General features: G+C 41.4%; 1 protein-coding gene across 1 annotated transcript in view; it reads right to left on the reverse strand.

Moving 5' to 3' along the window:
• drp2 (dystrophin related protein 2) overlaps positions 1 to 19953 on the reverse strand; it is a 149985-nt gene that overhangs the window by 50470 nt on the left and 79562 nt on the right. Inside the window, exon 4 of the mRNA XM_086221924.1 lies at positions 5291 to 5447. Coding sequence (XP_086078050.1) covers positions 5291 to 5447 — 157 coding nt within the window. The remainder of the gene's footprint in view (positions 1 to 5290; positions 5448 to 19953) is intronic.

The raw sequence follows: 19953 nt of genomic DNA on the forward strand, positions 1-19953 counted from the left end.
TTCAGTGTCTATTAAAACCCCAGGACCAGCGCCCAGCAGGCTTGATAACAACCAGTGAGCAGAGTTAAAGAGAGAAAAACCCCACAAGAAAAACAAACAAACACCAGCCTGCACCGAGCAAACATGCAAAAGTGTGTAACGGTGAGAGCTGCGGCGAGAGATAAGATTCCCTGTGCATGGAGAAGTCCTTCCTCTCTCCCACTCTTTTCCGCAACCACAAACAAATACCTCACTTCCTTCTTTGCTCACCCTTATTTCATCCTCTGTAGCTCCCCTTTCTCTCTTTCCTCTCTTTAGCTGCTTTGCTGCCCAAAGAGGAGCTGAGCCATGGATTCCCTGAGCCAGCTGTCATGTTAAAACTTTAATTCCAGCTAAATTTCACACTCAGAGGCTTCATCTTTGGTTGAAGGAACATTAAGAGCAAAGCCTTCAGATCAGATTAAGATGCATTATGCATGACGAAGAAAAAGTCAGACGGAGGAAATGACTTCATTGAGTTAATCTAAACATGTTGATGGCATCTCATTTACTCCTCCCTCTGGACAGTCCCTCTTCCAACAACACAGTGGGGAGAGATTTTCATTTCGCTTTTTCATTCACATGAGGCAGAACAGTTATTACACATATACAAAATCTCCCCCTTTTGCAGAAATGCTCACTCAACCCAATGCTCACATAGCAAAAGAAACACACCACAAAATCCCCTCCATCACCCTCCGACACACACACACACACACACACACACACACACACACACACACACACACACACACACACACACACACACACAGAGTTAACATACTCCCAAACCGAGACACAGTCAAATGCACAAACATGCACCAAAAAGAAAATGTTAGCACAGAGCAAACTCATCCCACACACAAAAAGACATCAAAATAAATCCACTTAGGATCAATAATTCACATTTCTTAAAACGCTTTAATTCTCTATAGAAAACTGGGATGCAATTTCCCTCTCTGCTTTGTTGGAAAAGTTTTACAGAGACCAGATGCTTGGGAAGCTGAGGCATTGCAGATTATGAATCGAGCTCTGCAGAAAATGGGACAGAGGAGAGGAAGAGGAAGAGGATGAGAAGATGAGAGGAAGAGGAGAAGTAGGAGAGTAGAGTGGAGTAAAATAGAGGAGAGGAAAGGAAGAGGAGAAGAGAGGAGAGAGAAGAGCAACTGTGACTTTAAAGGATCTAAAGCAGACTTGAGGGATGATGAGGAAGAGGACGGGTAGAGGAGAGATTAGGCAGAAATGTGAAAAGAGGAGAGAAAAAGGAAGAGAGGTGAACATGAGACAGAGTGAAGTGTTGTTTTCTTCTTCATTGTCTTGTTAATTGTGAGGTTGATTTCACCAATGGAGGTGACAGTTGGACTGGGATGAATCAAGAACCACAAACCTCAATACAAGTCACCTCTCAGAGACACTGCAGAAACCCACAGCACAGAAAATTGGAAAGAGGGTGGAAAAGGGAAACTCTGCTGTAGTTACAGAACCAATTACAGTGTGTGATTGAACTTCAGGTGTGTGTGTGTGTGCGTGTGTGCGTGTGTGTGTGTGTGTACACCAGTTCTGCTTTGTGCTACACATCACCCACCAATAAGGTGATTTACTGGGGAATGAAAGAACATCCCAAACATCCAGGTAGCATTTCTTCATCTCACAGGAGGTGGAGTCCTGAAAGTTCTGCCTTCTCTCACACACACACACACACACACACACACACACACACACACACACACACACACACACACACACACACACACACACACATACACTCATATACATCTTGATGCTTTCATTTGAAATGTTGAACTGTTTATTTCTGCAATCTGTTCAATAAGACACACACACACACACACACACACACACACACACACACGCACGTGCGCACACACACACACACACACACGAGCCTGCTGGGCAATTCCTGTTGGTGCCAACTTTATTAAAGTTTTCCCAGACACAGTGCACAAAGGGCAGTATAACATGTCAATTAAAAAGATTTGAGAGAAACTTTCCTCCCTTTAAGGCATCTTGCGGTTTTCGTTATTGTCCCACCGGTGGGTATCTTTAACACACAGGAAAGACATTTCTTTTCTTTTGATCTATCAAACAAACAAAAGCTGAAACAAAAAGGGTATTTAAACTCCCATTACTCTGCAAGTGCATTCTAAATTCAGGAAGTATATGTATTTAATGCTGTTTTCTGTGTGATAATGCCAGTTGGAAAGCCTCAGGGACAGATAGCTCTTCTGTTAGCTTCGCTGCACTTGTTAAGGGGGAGCAATTTTTACACCTGTAATTTTGTGATTTAAAATAGGTGTGTAGGGTCTGGAGGTGAGGTGGGGGCACCTCTGTCCCCTGGTCTTTAATGCCTGAAAGAGATGAGCGATACATGGAAGCTCATTATGACAAGCTACTGAATAACTGGTTAAAATGTGCTTATTATTACTAGTGGGGCATCCCGCAGCGTGCATACCTCCAACCCATCTAATTTAAATACACCTCTTCAAAAAAAGACGACGCTCAAAATGTCACTACAGTAAAGCCTCTGAAAAGGGAGCTACAGTGTGCAAACCACCTTCCTTTATTTTTGTAAATACTTCTTCTGGTTCAGCACTTCATAGCCACGCACAGGGTTGTAAACCTGGGGGTGACGTCACGCCTGCGCCATCCACTTCTCACACAGTCAAACTTCTCATTTCAGAGCTTAAACCGAACGTAACCCTTTTCACTGCTTTATTTACTGCCCTACTTCCCAGTGGCATGTACTCCCCTGCCTGCCTCGCTCCTTCCCTGGCTTCAACATGAGGATGAAAATATTTATTGGACAGACAAACAAGCTCTGATTTGTGCCATAATCAATAAAGTGCCAGTCTCTGAGTTTGTGGGGTTGTGTGACTTTCAAACTACTCAAGCCCTTGAAGGGATTTCAAGGCCAGTTCTAATCACTGAACCATGTAGAGATTATCTGAGAAGGGGAGGATTAGGTGTTACATCCCTCTGTCACCAACTCTAACACCATTTTTTACGCCAACATTAGCGTGTAGGCAATTTTTTTTTCAATTGTGTGTTCACCCACTTAAATTGGCACTGGACTCTTTTCTCATTGCCAGTAGATAAATTGGCCTTTTTAAGCAGTGTGTCGCATTTTTGATATCCCAACAGCACTTTTTTTTTTTGGTTTGTTTGGTTTTTGTGTGTGTACAGACTGCATTCGAATAATCAGAATAGGGTATAATCACAGCACTGTATTTAACTGGTTGTCTCACACGCTGAACAGGTGGTTCTGTGTTTTTGTGCATAACATTTATATTATTGTTAAATGGTTCAAATCTAACTTGTTCATCACTGCTGATCAGAACTGGAGTCAAAAAAATACCTGTGACAACTGCAGTAATTTGACCCTGGAGTGAATGCTGCGTGAACCTACTGCAAACCAACTCCACATGTTGGCTTGTTTTTTTTGCCCCACGTTAAAGGGGAATAACTGATTTCCTCTGAAGCTGAATGTTGCTGTTTTACCTTTTTTTAATTCATATTTTGCATCAGTTTACACTTTAGAGATCATGTTTTTGGCATTTATTCAAAACACGCGGAACTATTAATTGTCTGGCAAACCGATTAATTGACAATTTAGAAAAACGAATCCCCAGGATTGTTCCTCAAATTGGTCTTTGACCCAAGAGCCATTGAATTGTTTCAAAATGACGCTTGTGCTGTGCTGATTGAGTGTTTGTATGCTGTTTGTGTAACCCTTCGCCCTGCTGAAACTAATCCTCCAAGCCACAGCTGTGAATAAGAATGTGGTCGACAAGCCTGGTTAAATAAGGACAAGAAATAAATCATTGGATGGTGGATAGAGGGAAACGCCTGACTGAAACTCACAAAATCATTGAGTATTGGTTGGATATGTTGTTAAATGAAAACAGTATGCTGTCTTGTGATTGAATCTCATCAACCAAGTGTGAACTAAATCATATTTTCTTTTAAAAGTTGGTCTGTTTTTTGTTTAAATCCCCTGTGATGGGGAATATAATAAATATGTTGGCGTGTGTCCCAAAGAAATTGATTCAGAGATGCAAGTTGTTATTGTTCGATGGTATGGAAAGACGAATGTATGAACATCACAATTGTTTGGGCTAATTTGCACCAAACATGGTGGAGGGCTCAGTATAATGAAGAAATCATAACATTAAGGTGTAGATTAGTCATTTTGCCACCTAGTGGTTACCTTGAGTAAGTCTTTGACAACATGTGATTCAATCAAAATTACACAGTTGTCTTCAAGTGATGCATAGCAACCTAATATATTGGAAGTGTGTGTTCTATAGTGTTGCCAAGTGGACACATGAAGTGATATTTGCCCCGCGACGCATGCATTAGTCCTGCAAAATCTAAAGTTTCACCAACCCTTCACTCGTTGAAGCTCAAGTTCACTCAGATGAACGCGGGGTGCTCCTTGTAGCTTTAAACTTTGCTTCGGTGGCGGTTCTGGTTTTATAACAGAAGATATCAGAATAACTAACACAGGAACAAAGGAAAGACTTTTACCTTTAAAGATTTCAGCCCATTCATCTGCAGCGTAGGTTTGTTTGCACAATGTGTTTACTTCCAATGGTATAGTTGATCTTTAAGAAAATAATACCAACTCAAGCTTGACAAATTATCTCTACATCCGCTCACGAAAGCTCCTGTCTTCAAACTCAATGCTCTGTTTTATTTCTAAACTCTTGATGCTGCTCTACAAAAGCATACATTTGACATTTTGCCTCTCTTTCATATATTTCCTGGACACATTCACTGACTTCAACAAGAACAAATCTACTCTCATTACACACACTGCCTATAAAACCACTGGCCTCTCAACTGCCAGTCTGTCAAATCTCAATGACAGAGCCGTCACACACATCACACAGATCATAGCACATGACCCCGGGAAGACCCTCAATCCATTTTCACACTGCTCCTATATGGTCTCAGATACGGGACTTAAAAGTGGAAAAGTGCACTCTGTACTGTGACAGAATGTTATCTTGTCTGCCACACAGCATAATACACCCACCGAATACATCTAACTGTATTTATGTCAGTATGTAACGACAGAATCTGTCTTCCTCTGTATATTTTTCTTTTGATGCCTCTATCTTTGAAAAAGAAGAAGCAGTGGAATGTACTGGGGAAATGAATTCTCTCTTGGGTAGAATAAAGACTCTGTCCAATCAGTTCTTCAACAGGATGTGTATTATTTGCACAGAAAAGGTATTAGTGTCCAAATTACCTGGTGGAACTCCCTCTGGTGCTGGACGGCCCCCACGTCGCCTCCTATGGGCAGCTGCTCAGACAGCTCTTCGTCCTTGGCTGTCAGCCATTCTATGATCTCCTGCAGAGAAAGCTGCAGCTTCCCGCTGTTGTCAGAGAAGGCCTCTAGCCGCACCCTGCCAACACACACACACACACACACACACACACACACACGGTTGGTTAAGAACACATTCCCTAACAACCCAACCAAATACTGCAGATGGCATTTGCGAAACACACTATTAGCTTTGTTAGCATCCAAAAATACAGTGTGAACAATTAAAAGCTTCAATTGTGATTCATTAACGGTTCATGGATTTCTGCAGGCTCTGCAATTTGCTGCTCGTCCTCTGAGCACAAACAATACACTCAGCACCCTGTTCAATGAGTAAAAACAAAATGTGCAACACAATTCAGGACACTCACTGCTTCTTCAGCTTTTTCTTTATTTTAAGCAACTACATCAAAGACAAGAAGTCAAACTGTCAGACAGCACAAACATGGCAGGGTCTTGTGGTGATTCTGAAGGTCACAACTGTCTGCAGAGACTTAAAAGAGAAAGTGAAATAAAAAACAAGCTGGTCCACATCTTCAGAATCATCCTCGGATCTACTGTAACACTCAACATGAAGCACACTATTTACCATACAGTCAAGAACGACAGCAGCATTGTTGTCCACATATGCATGTCAAGCTGTAAGCACCTGTTATATTTGAGAATGATTTTTTTTGTGCTGTAATCCTTAAAATGACAGACATCAATGCATATAAGAGGTAATTTCCATGTATTTTATATGAACGCACAGCTGCTGCTCAGGAGGTTGTGCAACTCTGCAACTCTCTCTCTCCATTCATTTCTGTGTTGGCGGTACAATTTGTGCTAGCGTCATCTATCTTTGTGACGAAGTGTCCTTGAGCAAGGTCTGAGTAGCTCTCAATGGGGGCCAGTACATTCTACAACTGTTTCTTTAATGTGTAAGCGTGAATGAATGGATGAGAGGCAAGATCATAAAGCCCTTTGACTACCACATGAGGCATGACATACATGCAGTCCATTTCCCACAAATCATTAACTCCCGTCTTTCAGTGACTAAGAGCGCAATATCAGCCTTTGTCTGTTGTGTTACAATGTTGAAACATTGAATTTATGTATCCACCACAACAGAGTGGCACAGGAAAGAGTCCTAAAATCTGGAAATTTGTTATCATCTGGTTTCCTTTTTTCAAAGTCAGTGAGATTTTTCAAAATTGGTTCTCAACGAAATGCTTGAAATCAGATCTGTGCTTAACAGAAGTTTAAGATATTTCAACTGTTTTCTGAGGCACTGGTGAATTTCGGAGGTGAGCTTTTACAGAATTTATTGTTTTCTTTTATCATTACACCAACACATAATCATTTCCTGCATTTCTTTGACATCAGGCCATTACAGCTGTGACCAAAGTATTTGTAAGTATAAGTTGCCTTTATTGTCACCAAGGGATGGAGCCCAGGGCAAAATGTCATTAGTATTTATTAAAACAAGCAGGTATAGCGAACTGTAGGTTACATGTTTAAACACAAGTAAGGCAATGTGAGACACGTTGCTGCAGTAAACAGGAACAAATAACATTAAGAATTGATCTTTTTGCCACCTGCGAGTAGCATGAGAGAAACCACTGCTCTTGTATCAGTGGCACAGCTGGCACTAGAGGGGTGGAGGGTAACGGTGTGAAAGCATCCCAGTGTTTCAATTACACCCCAGAAGCCAGCACTCAAATATCATTATTCCTGCACATCACCATTTGCCAGCACTGTCACATCAGAGATGATGAGTGGGAGTGAGAGCAAGAGTCAGAAAGAGAAACAGTCACTGCTCACAACTGTGAATGAGGGGGAAGACTGCAAAAAAAAAAAAAAATCATCAGTCATGTCAGTCATCATTAATATTCAGCAGAAATAAAGTCAGAAATACTCTGCGAAATGTGAATCTAGTCACACAATAATCATGAGCATTCATTTCAACAAAAAGGGTTAACATATGCACTACCGAATGATGAGCCCCAGAAAATGCTTATCCATTATCTCTAAGCTTGCACCATTAGCTTGCACCCATCAGCAATGCCATGTTAGCAACTGAGAAAGAACTGTAATTTCCTGCAAACTGAATTTGGCACAGATGAGCGCACATGACGGATTAAGAATCACCTCAGGGAAGCCAGTTTCAGGGCAGCATGTGGGAAAAGCATAGGGATTTTAAGAGGAAGAAGACGGAAAGGTGAAATCAAGCTTGTAAGTGCACATTTCAGAATTGATAAGCCTCCCTGTTCAAGCCTGAGTCAGGAGAACTATGTGAAGCAGACCGCTCTGTCCCCTTAGCCTCCTGTTGCCCCTCCAGCTCCGCTTGCTGTGGTAATTGAATCTGAGAGGAACTTGTTTTTTTTTCTGTGGCCCCAATAGGCATGAATACACACACACACATAAACACAGTGACATACACACTCTCAGCATGAATGGAGAGAGGTTTCTGACTCAAATACAGTTGAGCCTGGGCCTCAGATAAGTCCAAGTAAGGTCATCCATCAAAGGATGACCCTGACGCTTTTGCAGAGATGCTTCAAAATGCTTCAAACCAGACAGAGGACCTTCTGCTCTCTCTCTCGCTCTCTCTCTCTCTCAAACACGCGCACACACTCACACACATACACACACACACACACACACACACACACACACACACACACACACACACACACACAGCTAACAGCACATTCACCCTTCACAGCTGCTTCCATTATACAAGGAGAATGAGATGAATAGAGCGCCACCTGTGCTGCAATGGTATCAACATCGACATGTTCAGCTACATTCTGGGATGTCTTGGACGACTATGAACTCTGAAGAAAGGAACACTTTCTTTATGGAGGATGGATTTTTTGTATTATTTTGCATTAACAGAGCAACTGTAACACTGACATGACAAGTGTGCCAGTTATTTATACGTCCAGCACAAGCAAGAACTGCATTATCATTCATGAAGTTGTGTTTCCGGCCATCTCATCCATAATTACTGATTTTAGCATAGTTTTGATCTCTTCAAGCTCCGGAGAGATGCATCAAGCCTGAATATCATAAGTCAGGCAGGTCTTGGAAGTCAACTGCCTCTCTCACCTCCTCAGTCAGCTGACATTCACAGTATTCACTGACTACAGCACAGCTGCACAGTTTTTTTGGAGGGGCCAACTGTGCTGTTAAAATGTCTTTTTTTTTTTTATTTCTCTTGGGCAAAATTGAAATCCAACATAAACTTTCTTCTCTGTTGCTTGATCCATCCATCCATCCATTTTCTTCCGCTTATCCTGTTCAGGGTCACGAGGGGCTGGAGCCTATCCCAGCAGCCTTTGGGCGGTTAGGGTTCACCCTGGACAGGTCACCAGTCCACCACAGGGCCAACACATAGAGACAGACAACCATTCACACTCACAGTCACACCTACAGTCAATTTAGAGTATCAATCAGCCTCATCCTCTCCTGATGTCTTTGGACTGTGGGAGGAAGCTGGAGTACCAGAGAGAACCCACGCAGGCACAGGGAGAACATGCAGACTCACACAGAAAGATCCCGTGACCGAGCCGGGGCTCGAACCCAGAACCTTCTTGCTGTGAGGGGACAGTGCTGACCACTGCACCACCGTGCCGCTTTGCTTGATTCAATTAACTAAAAAAAAGTAATTATTCAGGATCATACTTTTTTAAAGAGTATTTTTACCTCAAAAAAAGAAAAGAGTACTTACTTACTTATTTAAAATCTTTTGCTCTTTGGGGAGCATAGCTCATTCATGAACTTCTTCCAGCTGGTTTGGTTTTGGGCAATCATTTCTGCTTCTTTCCAAGATGTTCTTGTTTCTTTGAGTTCCGCCTCAGCAGACCTAAGGCCTGCCTGGTCCTCTTGGAGGGTGGTTCCTTCTAGGTGTGCCCTATTCCAGCCGCCTTTCCGTCTGGGGAGGAAGCACTTTCCACTTCCAAACCTTGCTGACTCTTGTCATGAATGGTTTTGTAAAAACTGTTGATCCACAGCTAGCTCCATCAGGACCTCCTTAGTCTGGTAGATCAAGGCAGGCCTTCATGGGTACAGTAGCGGCCCATGTGGCAAACCAACCACCTGACTTTGCCCTGCCTGGCAATCCTGTACTTCCTCTCACAACATGGACATGGGGTTGGACTTGGAGAGGCAATAAACAGGGATTTATGGTGTAATTCTTTTAAATTAATCCTTTATCAAACGTTTGGGATTATGATTATTATTATAATCAAACCCAAAGAAAATTTGGCCCCTGGGCCCCACTTTGGCCAGACCTCAATTAAAAGTCTATCAATCATTTATTCTGCTCACTGAGGAGACACTAAACAGCTTCATATTTTTAAGTGTTTGAAATATGAAATTTTGCTCAACTTTGCATTTTTCTTTGCTCTTTGCATTCTTCATATCTCTTTGTTATTATATTTTGCCATTAAATATCATGTCAGCTTCTTGCCTGTTCTGGTTTCAAAGCTGCAGTTCAATATATTCATATGAAGTAAAAGCTTTATTATCTACGCTGTTCAACAAAAAGACAGAGCAATTTACACTTGTGCTGGACAAAAGGTTGAAGAATTAACTATATTCCAGATGAAAAGTGGAATCTCTGTACTTTCCCACTTCCGTTCCTACGTCTAAGCCTCGTCTCCATTTATTTCTTATGATGGAACAACTAAAGTCATGAATACAGTACCTACTTTTTAGTTAAAAGGGCAAAGTCATTATCAAAAACGGGTGGATACTGTAGTTCAGAAAACTAAATTTGCAGCAGGTTCTAGTCAGTATCCATGGTATCAGAACTAGGGCTGTAGTGATACACTAACCTCGCGATACGATACGATGTGCAATATTCGTCTCGCAATACGATATATATCACGATATTCAGCTCATGATACAATTACATACACTTACATCCTTTTCTCAAAGATTTTAAAGGGACAAAGTGATTTTGGTGACATCTTGTGAGTGTTCCATTGACTTGGATTGAATTACTTGAACTGAAAGCATCAATTACACAATATATGGCTCTGACTGGCAGCTTGCAAATGCTGGACAAATGAATCAAAGATGTGATGAGAAAATTTGTTTCATTTATTGAAACTGAGTGCAAAGTGTACCTTGCAAGCTTTTGAAAAGTAAAGTGAACAATGGGGAGTTGAAGTGCAGCAAGTGGCCTTCTTTGGCAGCTTTTTTTTTAGCTTGATACTGAACATATGAAGTAGCTACGAGCCAGTCCAGCCACCAGGTTCACTAAAAATATACCATGGCAGCCAATAATTCAATTCTTGGGTGACTATAGCATAGCGGGGCTCCATCGCATTCACCATGCGCCTAAAGACGGTGTTTTCCACCACCGAATGAGGTCTCAAACCTTGACAAATAAAGTAGGCAATGGACTCTGTGAAGAAGATGGGAACTTGTGGCAACCACTGCCGTCACTGTCCAGCGTGATGTGTTTTGGGTCACGCTGCAGCTTCTCGGGCTTGGTCTCAGTTAGCATTACCTTGTCCGGGTGATGAGGTTGTGGTGGGCTCACAGGTTGGTGGTATTTCCAGAATACAAAACGTCTGTGTGACACAGTTTGCAAACCACCATATATTGTCTAAATCGTCACTTTCCTTTTTGTTGTTGAACCTAAAATGCTCCCACACATCTGCGTTTAAGCATGCAGGCGCTGGATTTATACTCGCCGCCATTCTGCTGAACCTCTCAGCTCACACACACACACACACATATATATATATACACATATATATACATATATACAAATACGTTATATATATTTATATACATTATATCATTATATATATATGTATGTATATATATATGTATGTATATATATATATATATGTATGTGTGTGTATATATATATATATGTATGTGTGTATATATATATATGTATGTGTATATCTATATATATATATATGTATGTGTATATATATATATATATATATATGGCAGAATCGATTAAAATTGCTCAGCCCTAATCAGAACAGTGTCTGTGGAATTTCCTCTCCACAAGCTACAGTGGCCTCATTCATTAAAATGAACACGCAACATTGGGGCTCATTGATGTGTTAATAGTTTTTGGCCAGCAATAAGAGCTCCATGGTACTGAGGGAACAGACAAAAATTGTTATTTGTTGATTTTTCAAGGGATTTGTTAGCAATTAGACAAATGCAGAAAAAAACCACATGTATCCCGACAGATTAGGAGCTAGAATGCAATAAGTCAGCGTACACCCTAAGGTCCTCGTGTGTAGCAGCACGCGCATTTGAAGGTGAGTCAGACACATGCATTCAGCAGAGTGTTGATTTAGAATATTCTTTAGCGAGGGGGAACGTCAGTATGAAAATGACTCTATCAGGATAAACGGGGTGTGTTTGTGTTTATGTGTGGGATGGATGGCGTGCGTTTCCTTACATCAGACCGTTCAATATCAGCCAGAAGGCTTGATGACAATGCCAACAATAATAAGGACTGTCTAATGGGATGGTGTGTGACCGAGGAGCAGGGCAGACCGCCTCTCCTCAGTTTGTCCTTGACATAAGACACTCTCAACATACACAGTCATTTAGCATGTAAACAGCTTGGAGATTGAAAGGCATCCAATCTCACCCGGGAGCACATGATGAGACCGGTTTAATATTGCTATAATATTGTCGTAATAAAAATCCTAGACCTTTTCATTTCCGGGATTAGCTTCATCCGAAGGATTCGGCAGAGATAAATATGCAGCTCAAAATTAGAGAGGGCCAACCTTTGAATGAAATGAAATCACATTGGAGGTGATAATCAACAGGCTCGCGTCCTTGGGAATGACTGTCACTGCACCGCTATCAGCCCATCACACACGCTAGCTGTATATAACAATCCCAATCACAAAGTTTCTTTTTTTTTTGACCCTCCATATAAAATTGTGTTGCAGTTTCCTAAACTTTTGAGTTCTCGCAGTTGTTGCGTGGTAATTTCGGTCTGTTGTACCCGCACATTTCTTGACAGCCGACTCCCAAATCAGTCAGACAGATTACAAAAGCAAAGCTTAGTGTTCAGTTCAATGATTAATTAATGTGTAGGAGAGTGTAGCAGTGTTTCTGCTGTTTTAAGAGGGGAGCTGGCTGGTGTTGCCTCAGGGGGCAGAGGGGCTTTGAGCACAGCAGCACTCCTATCTCCTTTCTCTTTCCCCTCCCCTCCTTCTTTTCTCACTCAATTGCAGAGATGTTGCGAGAGCTGGCAAGAAGTGTGAGGGTGGGTGACAGGCCACGCAGCAGTATTATTTGAAAAGTTACTCAAAAGGTGTGTGTGTGTGTGAGTGTGTGTGTGCGCACACGCACGCATACATAAATGTATATAAGCACACTATTTGAGAGAAGTTACACTGGGAAAGCTTTAAATCAAGTAGTTTGAGGTGCAACAAATTCAGGTTTGTTCCCTCTCTCTTAGGATGCTTTCACACCATCAAGTCCTGGAGCGTTTACACTCTTGGTGGTTCATTTGAGCAGGTGTGAACAAGACATGCTTTTGGAAAGTTTTCTTGGTGTTACAGTACGTGTGAATATGTGAAACCTGTGGGCTTGCATTCAAGGGTCGGTAATAATTAAAATATTCTACCGGTGCAATGAGCAAAATGTACTTCAAACTTCTTGAAATATGATACAGAACAAGCCTCCTCTAATACATTTGAGTTGTTTCAGAGGACTGATATTACTATGTATCCTATATACTATTTATCAATACTGCTGAAAATTTGTAACCGTCTTCAAATTACTACACTACTTACTTTAAATAACATGTTGTAACATATTTTCCACATGTTCCCATGATATCCACATCGTACATGATCCCATATGTCCACATGTATCCATGTTGAATAATGTGTAAACCATGGACAGTGCATATGTCTTAAGGGACTCCAACTGTGAACCATTCTTGTTAAATATGCCTTCAGGTCATTCATTTATAGAGATACATTGTTGTTTAGCATTCATGCTGTTTTATAAGCTCCTCCTGTGTTATTGTGTCCTAATCAAACCTTTTGAGATGAGTTCATATTATACCTTTTACAATCTTACACCTTTAAAACGCCATGGAAATGTGGCTTCATAATAATTTTTAATGTCAAAATTTAGGGGCTGATTATGTGTCCATAAAAAAAAAAAAACCTGCAGTAAAAAAATGTTGATAATTTCAATAAGACAGTTTGACAAACAGGTCATTTTGCAGTATTCATGTTTAATCGTGTTCTGACTCACAGCTCCATTGTTTTGACTGAATCCCCAGCTGTGCATGTGTCAAAAAATGGCTTATGGTGTAAAAAAAAACAAAAAACAAAACACCCCAAAAACAATCAGCATACACTGTGTGCAACATTAGCTAACCTTGTTTCTCCAGAGAAAGAGAGACACACAGATTTTAATATAGACGCCATCTCATTCTCTAGTTAATTGTAAAAGGCAACAGAGACATGCATTGGCACAAGAAAAAGCATAAATCACCACATAAGATAACTCAGTATCAGAAAAACTTCTGTTCATTTGTATATATGATATACCAATCAGATTTAAACAAATTTCCTCCAAATCTTGGACGCCAACCAAGAAGTAGCCTGTATGAGACCTTCTAATGCAGTAATGCAACCAGCTTGTCCTTGATTTAAGTTTCACGTGTCTCTCACTTCCCTTAGCTGTTTCATGATGAAAGCTTCCCACAAGCAAACCACTGGAATGTGTTTATTTTGAAGCAGACGGTGCTGACTAGCTGTTTTCACACCTGAGCTGATTGTGTACAAAACAACAATCCCCCCCCCCCCCCCCCCCACCACACACACACACACACACACACACACACACACACACGCAGGTCTCGTCGGTCTGTTCTGGATTTGTTCTGATCGGCACTTTACTTGCATAGTCAGTCAGCAATATGTTGCTTGGGAACAACCCAGTAGCGTTGGGGGGGGGGGGGGGGGGGGGACTCTTGCTCATTTTGACAAACGGAAACCAAGGTGATGCACAACTGAGAGGAAGATGCCCTGGACGTGTCACAAGAAAGTAAAAAATGTGTGGCTGCCCAATGCCGCTAGGAAATATTACTGTCTGGTAATACGTCCCAATTGAACGTTCCTCTCATGTGGAGGAGTTTTATTGATGTCTTGCCTAAAGCACCTCATCCGATCGTACTGAAATTTGTGTGTGTGTGTGTGTGTGTGTGGGGGGGGGGGCTTTGTTGTTTTGCTGAGTAACCATCGCCGACCAATCACTGTTTCTGACAAGAGGAAATACTGTATTTGTTTGAAATGAATCAACAGCCCCAGGAGGTGAATGCTTGAAATAGATTCCTTACATCTACACTGTAGGGAGGAGGACAAAAAATGGCGGTATAAGGTTACAACACAAGTACCCCCAAATCATGTGACGTGCTTGTTTTTAATAGATCTGACTGGTTTTAAGGTGATCCAACACTGAATTTCTGATAGTGAACTTGTGTGACGTTTTGATAAAAAAAACAAACACCAAACTTTCAAGTTCTAATAGACAGATAGTTGGCAAAAGAAACAGTTGCACTGAAACTTTACCGAGTCAAACGAGGTGAAAGGCAGCACAGGCCACAATTACAGTGAGATTATAAAACAACATTAAGAGCAACTTTAAGGAGAGAAATTAAACCTCAGTCTGCACTCTATCAGCGTGACTCACTGCTATGATTAACCCACATTCAAATATTTCCTTTGTGAATCATCCACCCTTACATGTCATGCTTCAAAAACAACTCGCAGATTTCCAAAGCTTCCATATATGCATAAATGTTGTAACCACGATAGCTGGCTTACTAACCTTTTGTGCTAATATTTAGCATTAGGTCACAGACACTGGGGCATTTAAAGAGTCTGGCAAGGGTGAAGGTAGAGGCAACTCATTTTAACGGCAGCTGCAACCCAGAAGGACGACTGGGTCACAGCAAGGTCCTACTTGTTTAAGACTGATACACAAATCTGCTCGTCTAGGAGTCAATTTTATTAATACGCTCCGTTCATTCATTCATCATGTGCTTTCATAAGACACTCTGCACTGCTGCGTTGAGATGTGAATGAATCTTGACAATATAAATTCTTCAGTCAAATGCAAATGCAGACACTTTAAGTGTTAAGAAACAGAGACGAGCGTGCGTCTTTGTTCCCTGATACACACTCAAAGAGCCATTTTATGACCTGAATGTAGACTTGTAATCCTGGCTCATAGTAGAAAGAGGACACGAACAATAAAATAAATGCAGGCAGAGATGCCACAGCTGAAATGACACAGATAATCCAAGTCCTCTTTTTCAACAAATGATTTGCTTTCCATTCAAGTGTATTCGTGTATATTTGCCTTTATGCTATATTTCAAAATGCCATAAACCTTCTTCATTGATCAACACCACTTCGTCTCTTCTACTGGACTCCAGGGACCAGCCAGATCCAACCACCACTCTCCAACATCATGGTCCACCACCGGGGTCACCATCTAGACCGCTTTTTGGCTGGAACGCAGGTGTGCTCCATTAATCTGAAGCCCCAACACTGTCCACCTGAGGTCTGCTGCTCTGTCATTTTTAAAAGCCCTTTTGCCCTACCGAGGACTCACGCCGCCATGTCCGAGGTCTCGTGCCTGTCTCACACCGAGCACTCAAGACACAAATGAATACTTTGACACTTAACTCTTACCCGTTCCCTTCTGTGGTTACGAACTGAACAAGATTCAACAACAATCATGTTAGAGATACACGTTTTCTTTTTTTTAATCATTTGTAAAGCAATAAAGATTCCATGTGGTAATAATTGAGCGTGACCATAACCTCAGATGGAATGTGCTGTGCCTGTTTTCGGGATGCTAGCCCACCTGTTGGAGCAATGATGACACGCAACACTGATAACGCTGAAGTGTTTGTCTCAAGCAAACATAATTATCTTAATTCAAGAACTGACGGTGCCTCAACAAAACCGTGAAATTGTTTAGTAGAGGTGGAACAGGAAGCTGACAGGAGTAGACTCACAAAAAGGCATTTACATTAGCGATTGTACAATGTAGACCCAGGCATTTAGCTGTGTGAGACTGTTTAGTCGAGGGACAGAAGGGACAATACTGACTGATTGATTGGTCATTGATTGCACTGGCTCAATAAGCATCGTTCTTTCCACAGCGCTGCCAGTAAGTAAATGTGACTCCATCAAGTGGAGTCCACTTCTCAGTCAAATAAAGAGCACTGATCATTAGTACTGTCTTTTCCTCATATCTTCAATCTCACAATGCGTCTATTATTGTTTGTTTTTGTGTGTGATTCAGGAGTGTGAGGTTGTGCTGTTACTGTTTCATTTGTACATTTCGTCATTATATTAATAAATAAGATAACCCTCAAAATATATGTAACAGGAAAATAAAATCTGCTGCTTCGGTGCAGTTGATCGATACATGTAAGTTTCTAGCAACTCGTTATCCTCTAAAACTATTAGGGTGTAATACAGACTTTAAACGAGGCAAATATGTCACGATAATTCCAGTGTTCAAACTTTCAGGCATTCAGCGAGCACACAGCTCCACGAAGCCCATCATGACATCATCAGATGCTGTTCCCAGTTGATTCCAAGAAAACTTCAGCCTAAGTTCTACCACGCTACCAGGTTTGGTCAAAATCAATCCACACATTTTTTTGAGTTATCCAACTGAAAAAGAGACAAACAAACAATGGTTATCACAATTAATTAGCAACGTAATTACATTTAAAAACTTAGAATTAGGACTTTCAGTGGATTTGTTATCTTAACTGGGTTTTTATTTTGGGAAAATTTGATTTTCTTGATATGATTAAGGTTAAGATGCCTGGGTATGACGTCTTCTTAGTCCAAAAGAGACTAAAGCTACAAAGATGTCCAATATCATCTCAAGTTGGTGTCAGTCCAATTCTTTTCCAACAACTGTTTACAGTGGTTGTTATGAAGGCGTTGTTTCTCTCACAGCCACACACAAATATTTCAGGCTCCACACACACACACACACACACACTCACAAAAGTGGTAGTTCATGAAATTACTCATCTAATTCCCCATCGATTTGTTCATCAAAGATTGTTTTCATTATCTCTATAGGAATGAAAAAAAGTTGCCAAGCAATGTGCTGTCTGGCTTGTTGAAACAATGATTCCTTCTTCATCAAATCATAATTTATCAGGTTACCAGCATTACTTCAGTGTAATACACATCATATAAAAGGAAGGATGAGAGTAAGAGAAGCTTTGCGTGAGGCGCCACTTAATGACTGCGAGGCTGAGTTAATTGATTGAGGAATCAGGTAAAATCGATCAGTTTAAAAGTACATCTGTCAAGATTATTGAGCAATACACTGAGAATGAATATACAATATATTAGTAACACAGTTTAAAAAAAAAAAAAAAAGCAGATGCTTGATGGATCAATTCAGTTTTTATTCCACCATCTGACAGGTTACATGTCCCACTGAGAGTCCTACATACACCTGCCTTTGCTTCACCAACCATTGAAGAGAGCGCTTGGTTTCACCCGCGACCTTGAACGACAGAACTATCTTTAAGATGGAAGAGGAGCTCAGTTTATCCTTCAGGCAGAGGACTGCAGCTTAGCCTGAAGACGATGCAGGGAAAGTGGGGCGCAGAAGCACCAAAGGGGTTTGCACTGGGTTTCTCCTGCCTCTAGGTGGCGCTAGGAAAGAAACTCGAGCGAGAAGAATTCAAGAGGCGAGACATGGTGTTAATGACAAAAACAGAGCCAGATGTCTCCCCCTTGCCCTCAGACAGATGTTGATGGTGGGCAGTTGGCTCTCTGCAGTTATTCCAGCCACGCAGCAAAAACATTCCGCAAATGCCACAGAGCCTCCAACATCCCTAGCGGGAATTCCCATCAGTGCACACAACAGGCTCCTCACTATGTGGCACCGCTACAGTGTACTGTTGTTGACTGGAGCAGAGGGTCAATGCTGACGCCATTTTGGAAAGGCCTCGCTGACCTTTAACCACCAAATTTTCAGCTCATTCATGAATCCCAGTGGATGATTGGGGCCAATTTGAAGAAATTCCCTTGAGATATGACTGAGATACAAAAAAAAAAAGGAACAGATGAACCGCCAACTCTAAAAATACCAATGACACCATAAAAAAAACGCCATGAAATATTGTGATAGGTTTTATAATCCATATTGCCACCGCAGAGGCAGAGCCAACTGTCAGAAAAGAAAGAATCAAGATGTTCGATAAATCCAGGATTTTCTATTTTTCATTCAAAATCTACTGAGCAAATAACAGAATTGCACAAAACCCTTAAATAAATAACATGTCCTTCTCTAAAGCGCTGAGTCTTTGAGAGCAGCAGACAGAATAAATTAGTGGAATCTTCCCACATTCACATATGTTCTTACAATGGTACAGATGGTTGCTTGGCCTCAGAAATGTGCTAAACTGAACCGAGGGCCCCTCTTTCTGTGTAATGCTACTCGTTCAACTGTAATTATGATAGACACAGTGCACCACACTGTTGCAGTCTATTTAAATGATGCTATTATTTCAATCCTGCATTAAACATTAACCCTCAACTTGACGCAAAGCACACAACAGCATGTGTACATTTTTGCCGGTGGCATCGTAGCGCTGTTTTGCAGTCAATAACATATGCTATGCAGCTGGTGTGTGTGTGTCTGTGTGTGTGAGCATGCAGGGGCTGACAGTTTAGGGATTTTTTGCTACTTTCCATACAAGTTTCCACAAAAAAAAAAGAGGATGAAACCCCTGACCTTCTGTTGGCAGCAGAGTCCAATTAGCTGAGTGACACTATGATGAATTCTGTCTTCTTACCATCTGTATACATTTTGTGCTACTGATCTTAATTCGCTGAATTTGCTAGATGTTTTTCGAAACAGGAACATTCCAGGTGCTTCATTTCATCATCGTATTTTGGAGGAATTTTTCATTTCATACCAATGGAAGTTCAATTTAATTCCAGTCAAAGACGATATACTATGGTGGATAAAGGATAGCGAGAAGCAGCCGTGACTGTTATTGAAACAGGGCCTCAACCACCTGTCAATCAATGTCAGAGTAGCTATAACAAAAGCCAGTCGTCCGCACTTGTCCCACTGCTGGCATAAAAGGCAGTCAGACGTTTCCTCTGGACAGCACTCACCCTCAAGGTTAGACAGCTTTTCAGTAAAGCTCTTTCTCATTCATTCACTTTTATATTCTTCTTTCCCTCTGCTCCTCCCATTGCCCTGCATCCCAACTCTCTTCTGTGATGATTTAATAGCAGCTGTCTGTTCTCTCTCTGTCCCTCCATTGACGCTCTCCTGTATCCCTCCCTCCCCTCCTCTCGTCCTCTCTCAGCCTGATAAAGTCCGAGACCGCCTCGCGTATAAACAGCCACTGCAGGCCATCCATAGTGATCTCATTACACAGGACTGCAGGGGAAACTGTCTTAACCAATTTCACAACTATCCTTCCTGAACCACCCCTCCCTATTTCCAGATGCATCAGGGTCAAGCAAGCAATTAAGGGGCCAATTGTCTACACAGGACGCCAGATGAACTGA

Source organism: Aulostomus chinensis, chromosome 13 (assembly GCF_037954235.1).
Source record: "Aulostomus chinensis isolate RoL2024-O1b breed Wild chromosome 13, RoL_Achi_v1.0, whole genome shotgun sequence".
Lineage (NCBI taxonomy): Eukaryota > Metazoa > Chordata > Actinopteri > Syngnathiformes > Aulostomidae > Aulostomus > Aulostomus chinensis.